This window comes from Protopterus annectens, chromosome 5.part1 (genome assembly GCF_019279795.1).
Source record: "Protopterus annectens isolate FY-2018-M chromosome 5.part1, PAN1.0, whole genome shotgun sequence".
In the NCBI taxonomy this organism is placed as follows: domain Eukaryota; kingdom Metazoa; phylum Chordata; order Ceratodontiformes; family Protopteridae; genus Protopterus; species Protopterus annectens.
The window spans coordinates 531414935-531434260 of record NC_056736.1 but is presented as its reverse complement, the minus strand read 5'-3'; the positions used below and the strand labels follow the sequence as shown (position 1 = coordinate 531434260).

The 19326-nt window shown below is 39.4% G+C and overlaps 1 protein-coding gene across 2 annotated transcripts in view; it reads right to left on the bottom strand.

The window, feature by feature from the left end:
* The window catches only part of GRAMD1C (GRAM domain containing 1C), a 961713-nt gene that overhangs the window by 342218 nt on the left and 600169 nt on the right, over positions 1 to 19326 (bottom strand). For both annotated transcript variants that reach the window (XM_044073151.1, XM_044073150.1), the window contains one exon: positions 11856 to 11998. In XM_044073151.1, the coding sequence (XP_043929086.1) occupies positions 11856 to 11998 (143 nt within the window). The remainder of the gene's footprint in view (positions 1 to 11855; positions 11999 to 19326) is intronic.

Genomic DNA, 19326 nt, shown 5'->3' with positions numbered 1-19326 from the left:
CCATATTTGCCATCTTTTTCTTTCTTTCTTTCCCCTCTTCTTACTTGTCCTGCTTAAACCCTTTCCCTTGTCTCTCAGTTTCTCTTCTTACTCTCCCTTCATACCCCCTCATCCATATGTATTTTCTTACTTCTTTTACTTCCTTTTTACCCCTTCTACATCTTTAATATTTCATCCTTTCCACCTTCTTTCTTTTACCTTAACTTTAACCTTTCACCTTTGCCCCCTCCCTTTCATTCCCTCTCCATAGCTCTTTCCCCTACTCACCCCCCTTCATATTTCTACTCTACTCTCTTTTCAACTGTATACTTTCCTCACTTTAGTCTCTTTTTCTTTCATATCTTAGGCTCTTGCCCCCCTCTCTCTCTCTCTTCTGATGTTCCTTTTTCATAACTTTCTATACAATTTTTGCTAATATTTTTCATCTGGATTCAACTAATAACCATCTTGCTTTGTTATTCCCTATTCATCTTACTAAATGTTCTTTTTTATACTACAGGCAACTATTAGTCATTATGGTGTGTTCAAGCTAGTATTCTTAAATATTTTTGGATATTTGTGTTTGTCAATGTTTGTATTTCAAAACATATCTATTTCTAATTGTTGTATGTTAATATTGCTGTCTTTGGAGCTTTTCTCCCCAGGCCTTTGCTGAAAATGGGCTTTCACCCGGTCAGAATATACCAGTAAACAAATGTTAAATCAATATTTTAGGTAAGAATAACAGATTCCAGCACTTAAACATGCCTGCAATTACTATAATAAAACATACAAACATAAAAAAGACTTAAACTAACAGAAAGGAAACATTTTAACTTGCATCCATCATAAAAGTATTGATGAATGTGCTAATAAACAAAATACTCAAATGAGGAGCTCAACAAAATATTGATGAGCATGTGGGTGGGGGTTAACAGTATTGATTAATGGTGGTCTTGGAAGTGAATATCAACGATGAAATAACTTGAAATGGAGGGAATTGTGTGCAAACCAAGAACCTATGCCTCAGTAATGAATTAAGCAGGTCTCCAAAAGATGAATTTCAACTATAAATCAGTGCATAAACTAGGCAGTAAAAATCATACATATTTAACCAATAAACTGATAAAGCAAACATACAGATAAAGCAAAAAGGCAGTTTGAGAGCTGCTAGGCATGTTAAAATTAGATGTGAGCATCAGCAAGGAGAAAGTAAGATTTGGAGTGTTGTCTTATTGATGAGAAGAACTGTTGTGCCTCTTATTTGGTTCTAGCACCTTTTCATGGCTAGGCTCTGTCAGCTTAGTAATAACTCTTAACTGATATGCTTTCATTGAGCTGCAGCAGCTGATCTGATAGATTCATTCTTGCTTTTCCAGGGCAGAGTTGTAGTCCCCTGGGTGGTACTGGGACAGAACTTGAAGTCTGTGTGTGGGGGGGGGGGGAGGGATGGCCATCAGAGGGACAAACCAAGGTTTGCATATATAAAAAGTTGCTGTCATTGGAGATTTTCTCCCCAGGCCTTTGCTGACTTCTAATAATACACTGGTGTTCATATAGTCTGTTAGAAAATTTCCTATATATTTTCTCACAGATAAACTATGACACTAAACTGTTCCAAAGGAATGGCATTCACTCCTCGCCGTGCTTCTGTAAGTTTCATATTACATGGACATGTGAAACTGCTCATACTACTCGCAAAGGGGCACCAGGAACAACAGCCCCAGGGGAAAGTGTTAGGTGTCTGGTTGGCCAGAGTGAGAGGGGTAGGGTTAATTTTCCTCTCTAACCAGTACCTAATACAGATCTCACACTCATAAATGAGGGCCATTTTGAAGTCGAATTACAGATCGTTTTGCTTCCTGTTATGTCATTCACTTTGTTACTAAGGCCACTTTTGACACTGTGCACATTAAAGCTGTGAACTATCATTATTGCTCTTCTCCTGCTGAAAGCTGCTTTTATTCCATATCGAACTGATGCAGGATTGGCACTCTTGGAGAGCACTAGACAGGCATGTCTCTTGTCTGAAGAAAAAGGGGTGCAGGAAATTGTCCAAAAACCCTTTGTGTACCGTCTATCCAAGAAATAGTCTTTCACTTTAAGAATATTATCATGGAAAAAGGGCATTCTGATTTAAACCTGGCTATCTTGATCCCCCGATCTTTGATTACATTAAACTTAGTATGCTTTCCCTGGGACATTAGTTAACTGTTGGCCTGGATTTTGGTGGGGATTGCTAAGGAAATGGGGGGCATCAAGTTTCTCACAGATCACCATGTGCATGAATACAAGGAAGCCTGTAGTACCATCTCCATATATTCATAGGTAGGTACTAGGCTATTGGCCCTAGGGCTTATATAAGCCTATTCAAAAAGGTACCCTGGCTTTTGCAACCTAAGAAAATCATTTTCCTGTGCCCCTGTCAAGCAGAGCCACAGAAGTGATCCCCGGGGTGAATTTCCTATCTCCCATCCGATCATCAAGATCTTTCCTGATGAGTGCTAATGAGGAGCTTTGTTTGATCTAGATAGGTAGTTTGTTCCAGAGTATAGGAAGTCTCTGGGACAGGAATCTATCCCTCCAGCATGTTCTGTTTATTGTTGTGACAAGGTTTAGGTCCCTAGAGTGTGTAGCTCAGAAGGATTGGGATTTCTTTAAGTGGAGCATTTCCAACAGCTCTGGGTTTGACACAGCTTTGTATGTTAGGCAGAGATCACCTCGGAGTAGGCGATATGAGACAGAGTAAACCTGGAGTTTTTTTAGATGGTCTGAGTAGGGCATCTGTTTGAGGCCAGTAATCCTCTTTGTGAGGTATTTCTGCAGCCTTTCCAGTTGTTGTAGATGTCTTGTGAGGTACATACCAAAAGGGGCGTTGTACTCTATAATGGGTCTAATGAGTGACGAGTAGAGGGGAACAATGACCTCTTTTTTCCTGGATGAGAAACCTTTTGTGATGAGGTGTGTCACACAGAAGGATTTCCTGACTATTGTGGCAATGTGATTATCAAAGGAGAGACTACTGTCCACCTGTGTCCCAAGGTCTCTTATCACACTTTCGGTGTTAAGTAGACTACCGCCTATGTGGTAGTTCAAGGGTACAGAGTTTTTACCAAAAGGGATGACAATGCACTTTTTGGCATTGAGCTTGAGGCCATGGTTTTGACACCAGGCATCTGTCTCAGTGAGGCCCTTTTGTAGGATGTCCGCATTATTAGGAGTTTTGATTATGGCTCCTAGTTTACAGTCATCTGCGAACTTCATTAGCCAAAGACCTTCTGTGTTAGCCTATACTTCAGAGAAGTGGATACCAAACAGGAGAGGACCCAGGACTGAACCCTGTGGTACTCCACTTGTCACTGGTCTGAAGACAAATTTGGAGTCTGCTACTTTCACAGTGTGGGTTCCGTCAGTGAGCCAGCTGGCAATCCATCTTGTGACATAGGGATTTGCACCTAGTTTAGTGAGTTTATCTATAATTCCAGGAGTGGGGGAATGGTGTCGAAAGCCTTGGTAAGATCTAGATAGGCTGTGTGAACCACCTTACCCTCATCTATGGCTTTGGTGACCGCTTCAAAGAAGTCTATCAGGTTTAGGAGACATGATCTGCCTTTTACAAACCCGAACTGGGTGGGGTCCAGAGTTTGGAATTACCAATGTCATTGTTTATAAGTTCCATGATGATACGTTCCATAGCCTTGCAGACCAGGCTCGTCAAGCTAATGGGGCAGTAGTTCCCGGGGTCCATGGTGGCTCCCCTTTTGTGAAGTGGGATAGCCGTTGCTGTGCCATTCAGTGGGCACAAAGCCTGAGGTAAGGCTATGATTGAACATGGTACTTAGGTGGGGTGCCAGTTCATTCTGTAGTTCATGTAGAATTCAGCCTGGGATGTTGTCAGGTCCCATGGATGCTGTATTCTTGGCTTTGGAGAGTGTGGTTTTTACCTGTGCATCCGTGATTACAGGAACTTTGCATTCTTTTAGTATAGAGATGGGCCTTTTAGGGGGTGAGAGGGGGGTAAGGTTAGCACTGAACCTGTCTGCCAGGATGTTAGCAATGTCAGTTGGTTCTGTATATTTAGTGCCATTGTGCTGCAACTCAGAGCAGATCCGAGTGTTGCCATTGAGATTCTTGACATAGCTATAGAATGCTTTGTTGCTGTCTTTAGAATCAGTGGCGATTTTGTTTTCATAACTAGCTTTGGAGGATTTTATGAGGGGATCTCAGCTTCTTACTGAGGCTGACCAGGGAGTTCCTACAATAATGGGATTTTACTCTTTTTTGCAACAGTTTCTTTCTTCTGTTGTAGAGTTTTTTATGGCAGGGGATCACCAGATTGGCTTCCTTTTTTTGGAGGATAGGATCTTGGTTCTGTTAGGGATTGCATGATCCATGCACTCGTGTAAGTGCTTATAAAGTGCATTTGTGTAGGACTCAGCAGTCGTACCTCTATTGTCTGTCTGCGTGGGTGTTGTGAAGTTTGCCACTTCTGTCTTAAGAAGCGTGAAGTTGGCTTTGGAGAAATTTTTTACAGTGGTTTCCCTAATGGGTGGGGGGGGGGCAGAATGTGGATGTCTAGGGTGATTAGCCTGTGGTCAGATCTGACCAACGAGAAATTGACCTCTGGTGTGGAACACCGGTTGCCCATGTTGGTAATGACCAGGTCCAAGTTATTGTTGCCCCTGGTGGGGGTGTGGATAAATTGATCCAAGGCGCTGGCATTTATGAATTCGAGTAGTTTTCCCAGTTAATGGTGGGGTAGTTGAAACCACCCATTAGTAGGGTGTTAGGTTGTACCCTAATATTTTCCAGTGTATCAAGAAATGAGGAGTGGTAATCCTGGGGCATGGTGGGGGATCTGTAACAAGCTACAATTTGGATTGCAGTCTTGCCCAGAGTTAGTTGCACTTGGATAATCTCGGATGCATTATGCTGAGCAACTAGCCTGGAGGTGTGGATATCCTTACTGAATATGGATACGCCTCTGCCTTTAGTGTTTCGGTCCAGGTTAAGTGGCCGAAAGGTCTTCAGACGTGTTCATCCACACAAGTAACTTATCAATGATAAACTGGTAATGCTTGATTGAAGTAGGAGATGGAAACGTGGGAATTTTCCCAGAAGGCCAATACAGCAATAACTGGGTGCTAATAGTGTGTTCTGGCTCTGCCCCAAGGTCTCCTAATCAGCCATGGTAAGCTCTCAAAAGGCAACCTCACAAGGTTCCAAAAATATCAAATTACTCTGCCCAATACAGAGTAGCAGTTATCACATTCCTACCCACCCTGGATTGCAAAGCTACTCACTTTGTCACGGAGTGTGAGCTCAGCTACCCTGTGAAGGATCTGCATTCTGTTACTCTTTTCCATCAGTCACTTTCTAAAGGTAATGACCATAGAAGAGGATGGGGGCCATGGAACTGAGTGCTTCACCCTGTGACGTGACATTCTCTTCACTACTACAGTCCCGAATAGCACTTGCAGTACCAACCCTGCTACACCCTCCTGCAGGCCAGTCTCCCCACCCCTTTTACCTTCACTGGTGAACAACACCCCCCAAGATACTCTAACTCTTCCACACCATAAGGGGTAGCTGCTTCCCTAAGCTGCAGGCAGAAAGTCACTGTATTTCAGAAGAGTACCAAGACCACTGAGATGGAAGTGTTGATTTTCAATACAATTGCTTGGCACTCAGGAAAAAATGCTCCAATACATTATGAAAAGAACAGTCATTTGAGACTAAAAGGCCATCACTACCTGCAAACAATGAAGGTGCCATCTTCATGTCACTATACAGGACAGTCTCCAAAACCTGGCTTCCCCTGTTATTCTGTAAATGAAAATCTCAAGCAGAATATATATGACTTGACTTGTACAATGTGGACAGCAGCCCTGAAACCTCCTACTGCTGTGGCACTTCCCACAAGCAACGGCAGGGTATAATGTCCTATGCCTTCTCCAACTCCATAAAACACATACAGAAATTATGGGAAAACTCCCATAACCCCTCCAATACCTGTGCAAGGACAAAGATCCGATCCACTATACCACGGAGGCAGCATTGGGCTTCCTGAATTAAAGGCATGACTTCTAATGAAATCTCCTTTCTAGAACCCTGGCATATGCTTTTCCAGAGTGGCCAGGGATGGTACTTCTGCTGTAAGTGGAACACACATACTCATGTTCTTCTTTTTGAAAAGGGGTATAATTATCCTAGCTTGCTAGTTCACAGGTACAGTCACAGCCTTTCCATTAACACTTCAAAGGCATGGTGACAATGACAAACCAGCAGTATCCACTTCATCACTTTTGGCCATATCTCATCCAGTCTCACAGTTTTGCCATAGCAAACTTCAGTCCCCACATACAATTTTTTGGAGGTGTGTATTTCCTTGCAGCTGACAATCAGCTGTCATTGGTGCCTCATCCACCAGGCACTCACATATGCATCTGGACATAATCTGACCCATGTTTGGGTGCGGTGGAAAGATCAAGGCATGCTGGCACAGCATCATGTTTCTGACAGAGGTATTTTACTTTCATGTTTAATCCAGCTTCCCCAAGTGGGCGTACGTGCAACTGAGATGTGTTGCACCTCTGCAGTGACTCAGCCAATGTCTCTCACCAGTTCCCACTTAGAACACACCCCTTTATGTGTTCCCAGTCTGCACCAAAGACCTAACTCAAGGAGAGTGCTGGCACATGTCCATCCATCCCCTGCTATGCCTTAGACATCTAAGCCATTAATGAAACCCAGGTTACCTGGGCCTAAGTTAGGGATTTATTTCTCTTTGCCATGGCATGGCTATCAGAGACCTCATACACTGAAATGGACCCAGTTACCCCACCTGTTTGCAACACTGCCTTCTTAAAGGCAGTTGAGTACAGCAGATTCAGCACACCTTGAGGTGCTCCTTCCATTTCTTGACAATGTACTCAAGATGAGGTCTACATTTCTCAACCCTTGATGAAAACAGCCTGGTAATTTCCAGCCCCCCCCCCCCCCGGACAGGTCACTACATGGAAATAATTTACCAGATTCTCCTTCAGGCTGTATAAAAGTTATTCTCTGTAGTCCTTGCAGACTCCTCCTAAACTCAGGCTTTGGCTTGGGGAAACTGTTGCAGCTGCAGTACTCCTGGCTTTTGAGTTCTTACTAGTTAAATCCAGAGACCTACTGTGCAAGCTAATTTTCCAACTTCCATTACCGCTGGTGTCTACTAACACATCCTAGTATTTCCAAAGCAGCAAATATCAACAACCTTCTGGCCACAGCAAGTTGCCACTGCCCCAAATACTGGAGTCTTAAACAGTGTCTGCTCAAACTCTATGTCCCTGTCCTCTATAGAAATATATTATAATCTCTTCTATAAGTGACAGTTGAACTCATCCCACAAAGAAGCATCAGCTGATGCTCCCACTCCTCATTCATTGCACATTTTGGTTTCCTTGGTTTGTCCTGCCACTCGACATCTCTTTTTATCCATGTGTCTGAAACAAACAGCCACAGGTCTGATGACACAACTACAAAGTCAGCCAGTGTCCTCTGGCTGAAGTGGTTTGGTCAAAGTGCACTAATGAGCATTCCTGTGTTTGAACATGTTATCTGCTGTGGACAGTCCAGGACTTGTACAAAAGCAATACTTGAGCTCAAACCAAGTAAGCCCTTCTTCCATACCACATCCCTGTATGTATCTTCATCAATCCTCACAAGCACTGAAACCTTCCAGTAGAGCTACTAATGAATTTTTAGGTGTACCCTGTTCAGCACAGTACCAGTGGTTTCTATGAAGGCCACAGTCTCCAAGTAGTTGTTAGGTGCATATACATACAAACAGACAATTTTCCTTTCTTGTAATTGTGCTGAGGTGACCTCCTTGAACCTCTTGTTTACTAGTACAAACTCCGTCTGAAAATCATCCCTCCAAAGAATCCCTACTAGGTTTGCCAGTTTGCTTAACACCTTCATCTTCAAGATCCTAAATGTTTCTTATCGTCCTCTCATGGCTAACAGGTTAATTGTTCCTGAGGCCTCATTCTGTACATAACAACACATTCATTAAACTCCTTAGGTCTTCATTTACCATACCTAGCTGTGAAAAATATTTTTTTTTCAAACTTGATTTTGCTTATTGGAATAGCTTTCCTCTAATATTGCTACTTCATAGGATATTTCTTAGTTTAATAAACAAAGTAGTACTTTGCCAATGAATGTAAATGCTCTTGTTTTAAGGATGCTGGGTATTTCAGTTATTAGCTATGTCTATTGGCATCGTTCTCACCTTTACTTCACCATAAGTCATGACTTTACATGTATTACAATGCAAGGACTATTTTTTACCCTGAGTGAACTGTGAGACTAATTTTACTTTATTTTTCTTTCCTGTTAAAGCAACGTATACTTTCTCTTATCTGGACAGACGTCATCAGCCATTTCATATTGTTTACATTTCATCCCTTTTGCTTGCTCATATTTAAAGTAATGTCAAATTGTCTTACTCATTATTACTACATTTCATTCATATTTCTGTGTGGTTTCAAGACCCAGGTAGAGACTGAAAAGATTCTTGCCCTAGTCCTTTAAGCTGGTTCCCAAAATTTAAATAAAATAAAAATAAGGCACTGGGGAAGGTAATTATGATTATCCCACACCCATCTTTCGCCTCTGAGTCAGCTAAAGAGTAAGACAGACCAACTATACCTGGGAAGTTCGATTCTGGAACCAATGCTGTATGTGGAGGTAGTACCTGTGAAGTTCGATTCTGGAACCAATGCTGTATGTGGAGGTAGTACCTGTGAAGTTCAATTCTAGAACCAATGCTGTATGTGGAGGTAGTACCTGTGAAGTTTGATTCTGGAACCAATGCTGCATGTGGAGGTAGTACCTGGGAAATTCAATTCTGGAACCAATGCTGTATGTCGAGGTAGTACCTGGGAAATTCAATTCTGGAACCAATGCTGTATGTGGAGGTAGTACCTGTGAAGTTCGATTCTGGAACCAATGCTGTATGTGGAGGTAGTACCTGTGAAGTTAAATTCTAGAACCAATGCTGTATGTCGAGGTAGTACCTGTGAAATTCGATTCTGGAACTAATGCTGTATGTGGAGGTAGTACCTGTGAAGTTCGATTCTGGAACCAATGCTGTATGTGGAGGTAGTACCTGTGAAGTTCAATTTTGGAACCAATGCTGCATGTGGAGGTAGTACCTGGGAAATTCAATTCTGGAACCAATGCTGTATGTGGAGGTAGTACCTGTGAAGTTCGATTCTGGAACCAATGCTGTATGTGGAGGTAGTACCTGTGAAGTTAAATTCTAGAACCAATGCTGTATGTCGAGGTAGTACCTGTGAAATTCGATTCTGGAACTAATGCTGTATGTGGAGGTAGTACCTGTGAAGTTCGATTCTGGAACCAATGCTGTATGTGGAGGTAATACCTGTGAAGTTAGATTCTGGAACCAATGCTGCATGTGGAGGTAGTACCTGTGAAGTTCAATTCTGGAACCAATGCTGTATGTGGAGGTAGTACCTGTGAAGTTCGATTCTGGAACCAGTGCTGTATGTGGAAGTAGTACCTGTGAAGTTCGATTCTGGAACCAATGCTGTATGTGGAGGTAGTACCTGTGAAGTTCGATTCTGGAACCAATGCTGTATGTGGATGTAGTACCTGTGAAGTTCGATTCTGGAACCAATGCTGTATGTGGAGGTAGTGCCTGTGAAGTTTGATTCTGGAACCAATGCTGTATGTGGAGGTAGTACCTGTGAAGTTCGATTCTGGAACCAATGCTGTATGTGGAGGTAGTACCTGTGAAGTTCGATTCTGGAACCAATGCTGTATGTGGATGTAGTACCTGTGAAGTTCGATTCTGGAACCAATGCTGTATGTGGATGTAGTACCTGTGAAGTTCGATTCTGGAACCAATGCTGTATGTGGATGTAGTACCTGTGAAGTTCGATTCTGGAACCAATGCTGTATGTGGAGGTAAGCTCGATCAAGTGTAGCTTGTACTTTCCAACTTCCTGCAAAACTCCAGCTCCTTTCCCAGCAGTGGCGTGACATTCTGTGTCCTGGGAACCAGTTTCCATTGCCAAAGACTAGTCCATGTTAATCTGTCCCTTTCCTGCACGCTACTTCACTGCCACTATAATACTATAATATTTGTGTGTGTGTGTGTGTGTGTGTGTGTGTGTGTGTGTGTGTGTGTGTGTATATATACACGTCTACTGTGATTCACTGAAAACTCATTTCACTGAATTTCAGTTCACTCACACCAAATTGCTGAAAGTTCAAATCACTGAAAACTCATTTCACTGAATCACATTTCACTGAATGTAAGTTGTTATTGTGTCTTTCGGCTTTTCCCGGTTAGGGGTCGCCACAGCGGAACTCCAGTCCGCTAATGATTGGCAGTAGATATTTACTTGCTGAGTTGCCGGCCCTGACGCACAACCTTCAACGAAGATACGCCCATTCACACATGTCTCCACACAGAAGATGCTCTAGCTGAGAATCGAACAGGACAACGTCTTACTGTGAGGCGACAATGCTACTGCAGAACCACCACCGCAGTTCATTTCACTGAATGTAAGTACTGCTGGGCAAATAAAACATATATGCCCTTTCCCCCCCAGTGTAGTGTGATCCTGGAGTTAGTATATATAGTTAGGGGGGGGTGTGGAAAAAAATTAAACATTCTCAATGGAACAGACAGTATTTTTGGTTGAGATTGAATGTAGTTAGCTTGCACGCTTCTATCTCCCATTCAGTAGGTTAGTCAGTGGTAGTCCATTATTTAAGTGAGGAGTCATATGCATCTTTCTTATAGGTGATTTTATAATTTTGTCTCACACATAACATTTTTAGATATATGAATAATTTACACAGAAACATTGCACATTAATGGGTGCTCCTTTTGCCCCAGTATATGCAAACATATTTATGTCAGATTTTGAAAGTTTACGTGTAATAATGAGTTCATGCAAATGCAAATTTTATATTATGTTCATTATTTACTGAGGATATACTTATGTTATATTGTGGGGACATTAGTGAAGTTGATACATTTGTATGCAGTTTGAATTCTAATGAATGGGGTATAAAGTTTTCTTTTCAATTGTTTAAGGTTTAAGTAATTTTTATATACACCATTGAGAGGTGTACATGGTGAATTGATTAAAACATGGTTGCACAGGAAACAATAATCAGCTAATACATTTCAAAAAAGTTGTCCTGTCATCCTCAATATTTCATTAAATTGTTACCAAAATGGGAGTTTATTAGATAAGAACATAATATAATTGATGCTGAGAAAATTTATTTTTTTTCTTATTCTAGAGAATATAATATTGGGGAGCTTGTGTCTTATAAAACTATTATGAAAAACTATTAAATCAAAGAAGCAATGTTTGGATGTATGATGTACAATGTAATGTAAAGTTGTTAACAGAGGGGAAAATACATTCACATAAACAGGAAAAAGTTTGTGCATTAGGCATTACTATAACTGTCCAAAATGTGTGATTTATGGGGTAGTGTTCTCTTGTTTGGTATACTGGCCAAACTACGTGGAAAGTTAAAATTAAGATACAAGAACACTGAAATGATGCAAGAAAAATGATTTGTTTTCCAATTCAGTAGTAGTACATGTACATGATGGTAAAGTGAATAGTTTTACATTTTGTGTTTTGGCCCATAATTTGACACAAGGTGGAAATAAAGTTTTTGTATTAAACTGGATAAAGAAACTGGGTGTATGCAGACATCACTGATTTCTAACAGGGCATGTTTGATCAATACATGGAGTGACTATCTGGATAACAGTGAACCATTTCAAAAATTTAAGTTCTGCAGTAAATATTCATTATGCTTTTTGTACTTACCGTAACCTACACTTATGTTTAGAAGTGTGTATAATGCAGTATCTGTTCACATTATAAAAGTAATCATGGTATGGCACTTCATTCATTGTCACCTCTGCATCCACCATGAACAGCCCACTATCATGGCGGTTTTGGTACCACATCTATAAAAATAAAACAAGAGAGTAAACAATGAAATGCATCAGTTATCATTCATCAAAAAACTACATTTTTATATAGTTTCTCCATGTATTAGAGTTTTTTAATTGTACCCCATATTTTGTATAAGAAAGATGTTGTAACTCTAATGGATTCCAGGTCACTGAGGAACAAAACATTTACAACTGGTATTTTACCTACTTGAAGTTTAGCAACAATGTACAAATATAATACTCTCTCTAATCGTCTTGATTGCACACTGTATCCATCATGCTGTACTTGACCTTGGCGCTCAATTCACAAATTCCCATTATCAACAAAAAATATTTGCACACATATGCAGGTAACTAGCACTGTTGTATGCTACAGTGCACTCAAGTAGCATCATTCATGAAGCAGTTTTAGTGACATTTTTTACTTGTTTGTCTTTCTCTCACAACAAAACCTCATGTGCATCCTCTGGTATTTTCTTCAGGTGTTTGCATGCTTGTCCAACCCCGATTCTCCAGCTGTTCCATTTTAGGCACCCTTGAATGTTATCTTTCATGAGGTGTGCCCCGACTCCTTGGAGAGTTGATATTTCAGTACTCTATTTTAGCCCAAGAGAGCAGGGTATTTGATAGGATGGTCTGGAGATGGACAGCTTGTTAAAGTGTCACACTTTTTTTTAAAGTTTCTGCTTCACTGCAAGTTGGAGTCCTGGGTGACTAATGTTACCACTACTTGCTAAATTCACCCCATCCCTCCTGTGGTACTGCACTTTTTCACAATTGTTGGCTTGTGTGCAACATATATCAGAAATAAATAATTCTTAGTCTCAGGTATGTTAGTTTATTGCAATTTATGGACACTAACTACAATATAAGCTGGTGCTATGATGCAGGAACTTATCAGTTCAACTGCCACACTGCTAAACATGATTTAAGTTGCACAAAGAGTGGCCCGCAGAATCAGTTACGTTTTTGTTTCCAGTTTTATTACACTACAACTGGATCCATTTTGCAATGATATATACCTTTTGATCATAAAACAAATTCTCAGAATGATCTTATTTTCAGTTACTGATCTTTACAGCAAATCTTTTTTTCAGCACCAACACTTACTTTGCTTATTCATTTACTGTTTGTTGACCAGGCTGGTTGTACTGGTGGAGTGTCCAAGTTTTTAAGTGATACAGGTTACAGAAATATGCAGGCTCATAACAGTCAGTAGCAACACTGAAACTACAAAGACATTTGAAAATATATATAATGGACAGAAACAGGAATTTCAAAGTTGTGAATACTAAAGTGCATATTGTTGGCAAAGTAAACTGAACATTTCACTTGTCAGCATCAGGAGAAACTGAATTTTGGATCATTGACTGTCCCTGTGTTGTTTGAGATTTACTTGTGTGCAGTTAAGTGGAGTTTTACTGCTTAGGGTTAGAATAAATGCTAGTTAATGGGATAAACTAACTAGAGTGGGTGAGAGAGAGTGAGTGAGCATGTGTGTGTGTGTGTGTGTGTGTGTGTGTGTGTGTGTGTGTGTGTGTGTGTGTGTGTGTGTGTGTGTGTGTGTGTGTGTGTGTGTGTGTGTGTGTGTGTGTGTGTGTGTGTGCGCGCGCGTGCATTTCTGAGTTGGTTTAAGGGTTAGGTTAGTTGACAGTTTAGTGCTACTTGTCTTTGTCTTGTGTAGTGGTACTCTTAGAGAAAAGTTTTTGTAAGGTAGGAGAAGCCCTCCCATACATTCATATTCTGGTGAGCTAACGTTCACTCTGCCTTTTCCTCTAATCCCAGCCTTACACATTGCCTTACCAAAACCCTTTCACTAACAGTACCACTACTCAAACTCTGACTTTGCGTACACAGTTAGGTTTTCAGTTTTTTTTTCTTTTCAACTCTCCAATCACACTATCACAAAAGGAAACCTTCTGTTTTCCTTTTTTGATTGGTCTAGTTTCATATATCTATATAATATAGATAGGTATGTCCTTTTAGTATTACATGAGCTACAGAATTATTTTTTTTAACTCTTGTAGAGACAGGTTGGTCAAAGTAATTGTCTACTACTTTTGATAGATCCTTAATGATAATGCCATGTTTTTATGATATGACTATCAATGATGTAATCACAATTTATTTCATGTTTTTATGCTATGACTAGCAATGATGTAATCACAATTTATGTCATGTTTTTATGATATGACTATCAATGATGTAATCACAATTTGTCATGTTTTCATGATATGACTAGTAATATTATAATCACAGTTTATACCATGTTTTCATGATATGACTAGTAATGTTATAATCACAATTTATGTCATGTTTTTTATGATGTGACTAGTAATGATGTAATCACAATTTATGTTTTTATGATGTGACTAGTAATAATGTAATCAAAATTTATGTCATGTTTTTATAAGACTAGTAATGTTGTAATCACAATTTATGTCATTTTTATATGACTAGTAATGATATACTCACAATTTATGTCATATTTTTATGATGCGAATAGTAATGATGTAATCACAACTTATGTCATGTTTTTACGATATGACTAGTAATGATGTAATCACAATTTATGTCATGTTTTTATGACATGACTAGTAATGTTGTAATGACAATTTATGGCATGTTTTCATGATATGACTAGTAATGATGTAATCACAATTTATGCCATTTTACCAGCTCTTATCATGCTGCATTTACTGAATATAAAACTGACGTCATTAGTACTACACCAGGCATATAATTTTTATACTGCATCTTGGGGAACATTGCTAATGTAATTATATTACCCAGCTTACAGTCATCCTTCCATCCATCTATTTATCTGACAATCCACAGCTCCATTCTCACTTTTGTGTTTGGGGCTGGTCTGAAAAGAAGGGTTCCTAGTACACTGCCCTATAGGACACCACTGATAACCCCTGCTGATTTATCATTCAACATATAGACTGCATCAATAATTACTTCTGGTCTGCAGTTGGTGGCCTAGAGCTAGTAGACATGTGCCTAATGTGTGTGGCAATATGAGAACATTAGGAATTGAGTGATAACTTTATACTATACAACCTCACACACACCTGGCAGTAAAAATCACTGCTGCACTTCCGGTTTTGGCATGTAACTGTTAGGTGTGGGCAAACTTTATCCAAAAGTGTAGGAAATGTACGACATTGCTACGAGTCATGCTGTATGCAGAAGGTAATAATCAGGTCACTCCATACTTGTTTTAGCCATTTGCACAGTGACATAATGTATGTACACAAGGCTAGATACATTACTGCTCCGATAACAGCCATCTGAAATGGTATTTGCAGGTAGTACTGTGAAGGTCCAAGTACTGTCTGCATACCACACACACAGTAATATGAAGAAACAGACATTGTCTGAATGGAGTATAGAACTTCAATATCGGTCTGTGACTGTTTGGTCCAGATGACTGCAGGAGATGCATCTAGGTTTTGCACATGCTAACGAAGTTGCATGCATCTATTTACAGACATGTATGTACTGTTACAGCTTTGCATATGCAGTGAGTTATGTCCATGTGTATCTACCTGCTTACATATGTATTCATGAGTGCATGGGAATATACATGCATTAACATTAATTTGCCGATTACCAGCTTAATCTAACTCAATGCCATGTAGGAGCTACAGGCTATCCAGGCATATAGAGAGTGCAATGCAAAGAAACTAATTCTGGATAGGATGCCAGTCTGTTACAGAATACAGATGAACACAGGCTCACAAGTATTACACCTGTAGTCAGCTTAAAGGCTCCATAATTCATCTTTGGCATGTATCTTGGATGGAAAAGAAAGCAAAACAATCAGCAAAACCCCACATGTACAAAACTAGAGTACCATGTACAGTGAGGCAGCAATGGTTTCCTATTGAAATGTCAGGACTTGCAATGCCAAGTCCCAACAAACCACAAAAAAACACTGTACACAGGATAACAGTGGAGGGAGCCCCAACCCCCATACTTATATGTATCAACACTGAGATTACCATACCTCAGCAAAAAGGAAATATTCTGAGAAATGGCAGTCTCAGACTTAATATATATAAGCCAGGATTTCTGGCCATTTGCTCTCCACATTTTTGGACTTGGCAAAGTAAGTCCAGAGATTTTAAACTGTTACCAGCAGCAACACTAAGAGGCAGATTCCAAAAGAGTTGCTCTCAGTATAACTGACTTACTTTTGGTGCCCTGTCTATCTATAAACAGGCTTACAATGGAGGGGGGGATTCCAAATGATCTGCTCTCAATGTAAGTGTTCAATTACCTTTGCATGTATACATGCATTTCACATACTACCTTTTTTATATACATCTTTGTATTTAAACCAATCATTTGTATCATTAGTGTGTGTAATTCTGACTTACCAGCCTAATCTAAATTCACTTGTAGATATGCTTAAGTTCAGTGTCTTTCATACGTTTCTTGTTACTATTTATCTATGAGGTAAATTTACCTTCATAATATATATGTCAGGTTCTTAATTCAGTAAGCAAGCACTTCGAGTACATCTTCAAATGCATGTATTACACATATGTGGTAGTCTATACTGCTATAATATTCTGTATGGGAAGAATAAATTGTTATATTATGTCCTAATAAATACATACGTACATGTAGGCACAGGTACATACACACACACACACACACATACACGCACACTGTATTAGATGGAATTATCAGAAATAACTATTTTACTGAAGCAAAATGATAAATTAGAGCAGTAATCTCATCTTCCTTCCTAAGGATGTCATAAAATCCTTTGACGACAAGAAAATATGCAAATGTCTACAGGTAAATGCTATAGTGATAATACTCTTTTTGCAGCACAGATCATAGGAAGTTACTAGGCTAATGGCCCTAGAGCCCTTACAAGCCTAGCTCAGTTCTTACCCATATTTCCACAATCAGCACCTATTGCCCCTGTCCAAGAGGGACACAGGTGGAACCCCTGGGGTGTCATCCAGATTATGTTTGAAGAGGGCCAATGAGCTGCTCTTTTTGACATGAAGTAGGAGCCTGTTCCAAAGGTGCAGTAACCTCTGGGAGACAAATCTGTCCCTCCAGCAGGTTTTATTAATGTTAATATTGAATGAGGAATTAATAATGCGTGTTTCAGATACAAATGTCTTATTATACTTGCTTTTATTGCTGCTCACTAAATTGCTTTAAAAATGTCAAATATACCAGTACTTAACCCATTCATGATAGCCTTGGGACTACCGTTCTAACACATCACTTGGTGTACCTGTGCTTTTGGAGGGTCCAAAAGGTACCTTACAGTTCTATCAGAAAAATAATTTCCTGGATCTTATTAATTAATTGTATTTGATAATAACCAGAGTACAGGACTAATCATCACTGACCATTTTCAGTCTTAGCCTGGGTGTGTATAAGTAATACACATGAGAAAAGAAATATACAACTACACACAACTGTCAAAAACAGAAAGTTTACAAAACTGATAAATATGCAGAAGGAATAACAATTTCTCTACTGCAGAGATTAGTTGCATTGCACAATTACGTATGTCTTTACAATACATAGTGGAAATAGGAGATGAGGGTGGAAAAAGGAGATAGACAAGGCCAGGGCTAGCTATAGGCTGATTAGATGCAATAGAGCCCTATAGTTTGAAGAAAGGAAAAGTTGCAGTGCTCTGCTGGTACTGGTCCTACGTTTGACTTAGTGCTCCATGTGTGGCATAAACTGTAGCAGCTGCTTGTTACAAGTGCAGCAAGTAGTTTGCTACATCAAAAAGGAAAGAAGAGCTTTAAGATAAATAAGACAATGAGGAGCTATAATACAGAAGTGGGAAACCTGCAAAAAGCGCAGCAGTATAGCGTTCAGAGCAGTAACGCTATTTATTTATTTAACATTACTTTACCGGGAAAGTCCAACTTGGAACGAAGCCAATTTTCTGCAGAGGCCCAGGGAAAAATGATCCAGATGCATGTCTTTGAAATGTGGGAGGAAACTGGAGCATCCAGAGGAAACCCACACAAATCCAGGGAGGACATACAGACTCCACACAAAAGGCACCCCAGCCAATAATCGTACCAGAAAACCTGTTGCTGTGAGGCAACAATGCTACCGTTTGTACCACTGCACTGTCCAAACACTATACAGATACGAGTGTGTGTGTTGTGTGTGTGTGTATGTGTGTGTATATGTGTGTGTATATATATATATATATATATATATATATATATATATATATAGGAAAAACACAAACCCAGGAGGCAGTGAAGTTGTCAATAGGAAAAACACAAACCCAAGAGGCAGTGCCTCTTGGGTTTGTGTTTTTCCTATTGACTTGGCATTGGGACACTGTTTTTTACTTATAAATATATATATATATATATATATACATATATATATATATATATCTATATAGATATACATATATATATATATATATATATATACTATATACATTTACATACACTTACATACACACACACACACATATACATGCCACAGATTTAGATGTAAAGACATACATTTTATAACATGAATTACTAACTAAAATATTTAGCACCAGCAACAAATGTGTACAAAGTGCACAGTTACAATGGAGAACAATAAATAAATGATCAGTGAATCTAATGGAACATGGCATCTAAAAATATACTTTCACAATTAATAACTTTGTAAGGTGACATTTCCTAAGAAATAAGAAAACTTGATTTAGGATTCCTTGGTTGGAGTGACTAAAAGACAATATATACAACCTAGCCTACAAGCAGTGAGATTTTTACACATAAAGGCCAACATTTTATATGCAAGCTAACAGTTCAAAGTCATGTTACGGGATTTGTGGTGCCTCTTATGCAAGTATGAAACAAATGACAATAGGCCATTATGTTTCCGACCTTTTGTTTCATTCTGACTGATGAGTGGGGTGGGGTCTACACTTTACAATCTCAACACTCTCATTTGAGCTTACGTAAGCTTATTTACTTTGGTGGACTTTACACAGCTTATGTTTAGTAGTTGCCAATTATCAACATTTCCTCATACAAGGCAACAATTAGGATAAAACCCTTTTGTGTCTCCCTCTCACCACTGAAAAGTTGTCGTAGTAGTTTTATCCTTGCTACCCAAGATTTCTATATCCTTTATCCTTGAGCTAATCAGTTTGTTTTCAAAATCATTTTTGAAAGCTGTCTAAGCCCATGTGTTGAAGACTTGTCACATGCACATCTACTAATTCCTATATTTCTGGTTACAAAGGAGTTATTACCAAAAATATAAAAAAAAGGATGGAAACTATCTGTTAATGTCAAAATTCAGTACCAAACGAATCCAAAAAGAAG